At 41.3% G+C, this 7,362-nt stretch overlaps 1 protein-coding gene across 1 annotated transcript; it reads left to right on the top strand.

Annotated features, from left to right (window-relative positions):
• Positions 1 to 1,935: 1,935 nt before the first annotated feature.
• LOC120111201 (flavonol 3-sulfotransferase-like) lies at positions 1,936 to 2,988 on the top strand. The gene has a single exon (XM_039127762.1). It carries the CDS (start codon positions 1,936 to 1,938, stop codon positions 2,986 to 2,988), a length of 1,053 nt encoding a protein of 350 aa, XP_038983690.1.
• The last annotated feature ends 4,374 nt before the right edge of the window (positions 2,989 to 7,362 follow it).

Raw genomic sequence — 7,362 nt, 5'->3', positions numbered from 1 at the left:
TGATGCATCTCAAGCGATTCATCTTTGGGAACTGTTTGTATGCTTAATTAATCTTATATACATTATATTTCATATATTGCAGTTTTATGATTCTTTGTTGCTTGATATTGAGGTTTCCTGCTTTTTCACTGTTGATGTATTTGGATGTACTCTGAAAAATAAAAATCATGGCATTGTATAATGTCTTGTATTCTTTGAAATTACAAAGTATTTTGGATTAGTTGGTTTCCGATAGTAATAGAAGATTCTACAAAATCTTTCATATGGTGGAATTAGAAAATCTCACTTAAAGTTAAAATTTATATCTCTTATTTTCTCTTGCAATTTTTTTTTGAGCTTCCTCCTTCTAGCGACAAAAAAGAAAAATCAAGTTTTTTATAATATTCTAAAACTTTTGAATTAAGGAGTAGACAAAATAATAATTTTAGAATTCGTAATGTTTAAAGATTATCTAAAATTTTTGAGTTTTTTTTGGCTGCTCGTCCTTCCGCTCATGACTTGTGGGGTGCAATTACTTGCGTGATACATGGAGATAAGCAAAAGAATGATATACTTTTCCAGTTTATTAGGCTTTTTCCATTAAACATCTTTTTCAGAAGGGTAGAATATTATTGCAGCAAGTAGGCTTCACCTAACTCGTCCCTGCAATGTTTCTCTTCCTCCAATCCAATTTTTTTTAGTCTTTTATCGAAATAACGTGTGATTTAGGAACTTTGTATATGATTCATTTTAGAATGATTGATGGCACTCAAATATATATATATTATATATATATATATAAAATAAAATAATAATAATAATAATAATAATAAGCACTAGTTGATTCGTGCACGAAGTAAGTTCAACAAGGACATGCCACCTTTCAAAAAAGAAAACAAAAAATGTTACATATAATGATGATGGATGACAACTGGTAGTTCCATGTGATGCGGGATTTGCACCCCGTCACCAGCACAGCCCACACACCAGCCGAGTAGGGAAAGCGACCGCGTCCTCACCGAGGTATTGTCCGCTTTGGGGATCGGGGATCGTGACCGCTCCCGGGGGTCTGCGCTCTGACGGCGCCCCGGGTGGAACCACCCATTCCACCCCTCACGGATTTGCTCTTCAAAAGGCGTTTCGGTGAGAAGAGGTTATTGAGCCCCCAATTTAAGGCACAGACCTTTCCGCTGATTAGCCGATGTGGGACTAAATTCGGGGAACCCCCCGTAACACAGCCCCCCAGCGGGAAGGTCCTGTGCCCGGGTCGACTCCTTGCTGGATAGGCGGAGGGCCAGGCCCTCCTTCTAGCGCCATCTGATGCGGGATTTGCACCCCGTCACCAGCACAGCCCACACACCAGCCGAGCAGGAAAAGCGACCGCGTCCTCACCGAGGTATTGTCCGCTTTGGGGATCGGGGATCGCGACCACTTCCGGGGGTCCGCGCTCTGACGGCGCCCCGGGTGGAACCACCCATTCCACCCCTCATGGGTTTGCCCTTCAAAAGGCGCCTCGGTGAGAAGAGGTTATTGAGCCCCCCATTTAAGGCACAGACCTTTCCACTGATTAGCCGATGTGGGACTAAATTCGGGGAACCCCCGTAACACCATGATATAATGGTTGTCTTCCCCACCTTTTCTTGTTTCGTTTTCCGCCTTTCTTTTTTTTTTTTTTTATCCTTAAGTCTAGCATGTTTCTTCTGCTCTCGTTAAGAAGAGGTCGAATCCATCATCTGAATGAATTCAGCATGCATGGACTCGTTCAACTGGTTCCGATATGACCCTCGGAAATAGAAGGCATTTCGAATTGGATATTTTTTTAATTGTTTCTGTTTCAATATGCGATTCTAATAGAATTCCAAAATAACCAGGCATGGGCTCGGCTCTACAAGTCCAGGAGGAGACCCGCTTCCCGCGGTTACCTGCAAAAAGCCTCCATTTCGCGTGATCTCGGTCATGGCCACGCCTTCTTCCGTAATTCCCAATAGCGGACGTGCCTTAGCGCCCGAGGAAGCAAAGCGAGAGGATGCTCCAAAACCTCGGAAAGAGTTCGATGATCTCATCTCAACCCTGCCTCTAAATCAAGACTGGATACCCATCCGCCTCCGAAAATACCAAGACTTCTGGATCCCCGAGCACTCTCTTCCAGAAGTCATGGCCATGCAGCAAAACTTCCACGCTCGCCTCGACGACCTCTTTGTGCTGAGCTACCCCAAGTCCGGCACCACCTGGCTCAAAGCGCTAGCCTTTGCCATCATGACCCGAACCCGCTACTCCATGGCCGACCACCCTCTCCTCCGCTCCACCCCCCACGACTTCGTGGTCTGCATCGATAGATTCTTCTCCGGCGGCAGGCCGTCCAAATTAGAGGCCATGCCTTCCCCTAGGATGCTCAGCAGCCACTTGCCATACCCTCTGCTACCGGATTCCATGAAAGGAGCCGGCGGCCGATTCTTGTACGTTTGCCGGGAACCCAAGGACGTGTTCGTCTCCCGGTGGCACTTCAACGACAAGATGAGGCCCGACTCCGTGGAGCCGATTCCATTCGGCAAAGCTTTCGACTTGTATTGCGATGGCGTCAGCCCCTACGGATCGATATGGGAGCACGCTCGCGGTTACTGGGGGGAGAGCTTGAGGAGGCCTGAGAAGGTGTTTTGCCTCAAGTACGAGGAGATGCTGGAGGAGCCGGCGGGGAGTGCGAAGAAGTTGGCGGACTTCATGGGGTGCCCTTTCTCGCCGGAGGAAGAGAAGGAAGGGGTGGTCGAGGAGATTACAAGGCTTTGTAGTTTTGATAGTCTGAGCAAACTGGCCGGGAGCATGCCGCGCAAGCTCAACACGAAGCTGCCGCTGCAGACTACTTCATTCTTTAGGAAAGGAGAGGCAGGGGACTGGAGGAACCACATGAGCGAGGAGATGGCTCGGAGGATGGACGCGGTAACCTCGCAGAAGCTGGAGGGATCTGGTCTGACCTTCGGGATTAGCGCGGGCGTGGAAGCTAATGGAATGTGATTTGCATTTTGCTGTGTTTTACCTCTTCCAATCTTGGTTGGAATTGTTCCCCCAGTAATCACTTCATCTTGGGGTGCTTGGGTTAATAAATTTCTGGCTTAATCCCTATGTATTGCTGCCTTTTGCAATACTTAAATATAATACTATGATCTGCTATCAAGGGCTTGGTGTGATACTCAAGATTTGGGTTGAAAAGTTAGATATGTCCTCCTCCATTCTCCCAGGGTCTTCTATTTTTTTTCTTAATTTTTTATTTATTTCTATTTTTTTGGTTCAAAATCATTTTGTGAGTATTTGTAAGTATGTGTATTTTATTCTACATTGCTATGCATTGAATAGATTTTAGATACTTATACAAGATCAAATAATCCAAATAATATCTTTTCGATGAGTTTTCAAATTATAACAAATGATATCAGAGCAAACTCAGACCATGGCTCAAATGGGATAGGAGACACTGCAGCATGGGGTCTACTAAAGCTGACCATAAGCAGATTGTAGTGTTTGTGCTTAGATTTGTGGTTTTTGTAAATAAATTTAAACCCTTTGCTTAGTAAGGATGTCAAGACATAAACAAAAAAAGTATGTGAGGATCATGTAAGTGTATATTTAATCTCACATCGGCTATATATTGAGTAGATCTCGGATACTTGTAAAGAGCCAAAGAATCTATATATTACCATCTAGCTAGCCTTTTTGGCAAGGCCCTCGGTAAGCTAAAGACATTTTCAACATGTGGTAAAAAGATAAAGTATTTAAGCAAGATATATAAAGCACATTTAGTTTACAACCGGAATTAGAATTGGAATCAAAATCAAAATGGATTGGAATGGAAATTAGAATGGCCACATCCCTCGAAGCTTTTGATTGAATCGAAATCGAAATGAGATTTAAATAATTGGAAAGGATAGGGATCGGATTTCAAGGGATTGAGATATTTCCATTTTCCTTTGAAATCCGAATAGGAATGGGAGTAGCTCTTTTTTATTTCTATCTCATAGTTCAACTTCTTCTAACTAAATATATTCTTAAGTCAATATGCTGCTTTTATTTTTAATTTTTCAGTAATCTGTGCCGTAACTCAATGGCCATACTCTTCTACTCATGAACAGGAGGTCATGACATGCATCCTCTAAATTCTCAGAAAAAGATGATTACTCTTGCGTTAGCGTTCTGGTCAATGTAGCCTTGTTAGTAAAACTACATGGGTTGGCACACCTTCGCAAATAGCTCGTACAAGTTTCAGAGTTTAAATTCTGAATATCGTTGAAAAACTACATCGGTTCGGAATTGGGTTTCTGATTAGTGTTCTGGTCTTCTTTCCTTCTTTTAATGAAGCCAACGCCTGTAGTAATCTTGGAAAAGTGATTCACTAAAACTTACCTTCACGAAGCATCTAGCGAGTGATATTTAATATGAGAATTTCCACAAAGCCTTTGAGACACTAATTAAGGAGGACAACCATGGACCACCTGAGATATTATATTTATTTTCTAAAGCGATTAGTACAGCATCCAAGTATTATATAAGCGAATGGGACGACAGCCAAATCCCTCAAGCAGCCCACAAAAGATTCTATAGGACTTGGTGGTGGACCTCTATGGGGGCGCCGTTGGCTCTGATTGAAACCTACCACAAGGAACTCATAATTGCCTTTCATTCCCTTCCACCTACCCCCAATAATGGAGATCCATTCTTGGGCCTGGATCCCCTCCGATGCCAGATATTTGAGTTATGATGCTAGAGGGAGTCACGAGCGAGTGGAACAACTATAGAATATATCATTCCATTTTTCTAAAAAAAGACTAAATTATATTTTGTTAATTAAATTTAGCAGTTTTGAAAAAATAATTATTAAAAGCTATTAGTTCGGTAGTTGGCACCAAATGCGACATGGTACGATTGGAAACCACGTTGTTGACATAAGAAATAACACCTCTCAAGATGCATGATAATTTCCTCACAAAACACGATACATTCAACATATAAGAGATTGAGTGGACTCGCCAAAAAAAAATGCAGTCTTTTAAGCCCACGAACGGAAAGGAACAGGTTAACTCACCACCAAAAATAAGCACAACATGTGGAAGAAGGCCCAAGATGCTGTCCCAAAAGTATACCCAGCGAGCACTGCGGTCCAAATCCACACATTCTGTGCAACTTTTTTTATTAGACACCTTCATACTTTTGGTTGTATATTTTTTTTTTAAAAAAAAAAGAGAGAGCCTCTTATGCATCCTCGTATCATAGATTTGTCATTATTGCCGCAATCAAAAAAAAGTATATAAGTTAAAGTTGATGAGTTCAGTGAGAGACATATCTAAGCCTTGGTATTGGTATTAGAATTTAAAATTTATTATTTTAGTAGTTAAACGATCATAGAAATTTCTGGTTCAATCGATACATTTCTTTTTGCTGGGGACTTAGAAATAACCATCCCATTTACACTGGAAAACTGGGTATTGCAAATCGCTGTTTTATGCAGCAAATCAGCCATTGAACAAGAATGTATGGTAAGGGATAGAGGTGGTTACAAATTTCAAATTTGCACTATTGGCCTCTCTTTTTTTTTTCCTTCTATTTGGTGAAAATTAAAATGGAGGTCACATTCAATATATTATATTTCCCTTGAATTTGATAATCAAAAGGTATGGGCGAGTGATCACTAGTGGTCTCGGCAAATATGTCAATGTGCACGTAGGCGTGACTTTGGGTTAGGTTATGTGCTTTTAGCTTGATGGAACGGCTTAGGACTATAGACCCAAATCTCTTTCAAGCTGGGTTCAGGCCAAACCTGGCTAGATTCTATCTCAATTCTATTCAATAATATATTAAATAAATTTGCATATCGTAGTTAATATCTCATACTAACAAATAATATCTTTAAAAATACCGGTAAATTCAGAATTGTCCACTAATTCCTTGTTTTAAGAGATATTATCATTGGGTTGTTGATTTATTTGTTGAGAGGGTTGTTGATTTATTTGCTAAGTGATGAGTCAACCACCTAAACATGCTATTTGATTACTCGAGAAGTGTGAAACAGTGATAGTTTTCTCCAATATCTACGCAGACAAATGGATGATAGAATATAGATCACTGTGCAGTGGTCGTTGGATGTGAAGGTAAGCTGTATCCATCCTCGAAGATCTAGCCACTTGTAACAAAAGAATATCCGAATGTTTTATGAACCGCTCATCGTCTTTGTAGCAAAAGATTTGTCTCTGCCGCTTTCTAAAAGAGTTTCCTGAACCACCATTTATTGACGGGCACAGAGACGGGAAGTCACATGGCGTGTTGGTTTGGTAGGTTTTTGGTAGGTGTTGGATCTGCCTCTGGAGCATGAGGGGTCGAATTCATCAGGCTGTTGATGATGAGCACAAAACTCCACTGTATCACCAAGCATGGGTATGGCTAGGGGTACAGCTCTCATAGTATATATCTTGGCCTCTAGATCCACCCTTGTTCAAAGATGCTTGACAACAAGGAGAAGAGAATATCGTCAAATTATAGATTCAATCAGAGCTAGATTCAGCAGTTATGACTTCAATACTAACTTATAAAAATTAATAAAATAATTCAAAATAGGAAAGCTCCTTTAAAATCCCATCTACTATTCAAATTATATCTTCTAGCTTAATTTTTGTTGAAATTAGATTTCTATTATTGTAGTTGAAATTAGATTCTCTAAGCCTTTACCTAAGTCGAGCAAGACCAAAAGAGTGATCCAACAATCTTTCTCCAGCGGCAATCCAAGAAAAAACTCGAGAAAAAGCTTGGTAATCAATTGTGATTACTTACCATTTCCATGGCGGAGTCCATAGGACTAAGAGGATATCCTTTATATAGATGAAATCCTAGGGTTCTAGCCGTATTCAACTTGCCCTCAAACTTTTGGAGTCTGCCGGCATTGGGAGGAAAGAAGGCTTATAACCGGAGTCTTCTTCTCCGCCATCACGCAAAAAGCATGCACGGGTCAATGGGCCCAAACCACTTCTGGCCGGCCCCAAGGAGAAACTCGGCAAAAAGTTCGGTAATCAATTGTGATTACTCGCAATTTCTATGGTGGAGTCCATAGGAGGAAGAGGATATCCTTTTTATACATGAGAACCTAGGGTTCTAGTCGTATTCAACTTGCCCTCGAATTCCTGGAGTCCGTTGGCATCGGAAAGGAAGAAGGCTTATATTCGGAGTCTTCTTCTGCGCCATCTCGCGCAAAGCATGCATGGGTCAATGGGCCCAAACCTCTTCTGGCTAGCCCACTGACCTAAATGTGTTATCAGAAAATGAAACATATTTACTGGAGATGTTAGAAAATTTTAGTCTTTGGATTGTTGCATACCAAATGCAGTGCCCTTAGATCACTGCAGATTA

The sequence above is a fragment of the Phoenix dactylifera genome, chromosome 6, assembly GCF_009389715.1.
Source record: "Phoenix dactylifera cultivar Barhee BC4 chromosome 6, palm_55x_up_171113_PBpolish2nd_filt_p, whole genome shotgun sequence".
Lineage (NCBI taxonomy): Eukaryota > Viridiplantae > Streptophyta > Magnoliopsida > Arecales > Arecaceae > Phoenix > Phoenix dactylifera.
Note: the sequence above shows the minus strand (reverse complement) of the source record. Positions and strands in the feature narration are given on the sequence as shown.

Excerpts from the sequence above, each read along its gene's own strand:
- LOC120111201 (XM_039127762.1), top strand. The coding sequence starts at position 1,936 with ATGGCCACGCCTTCTTCCGTAATTCCCAATAGCGGACGTGCCTTAGCG.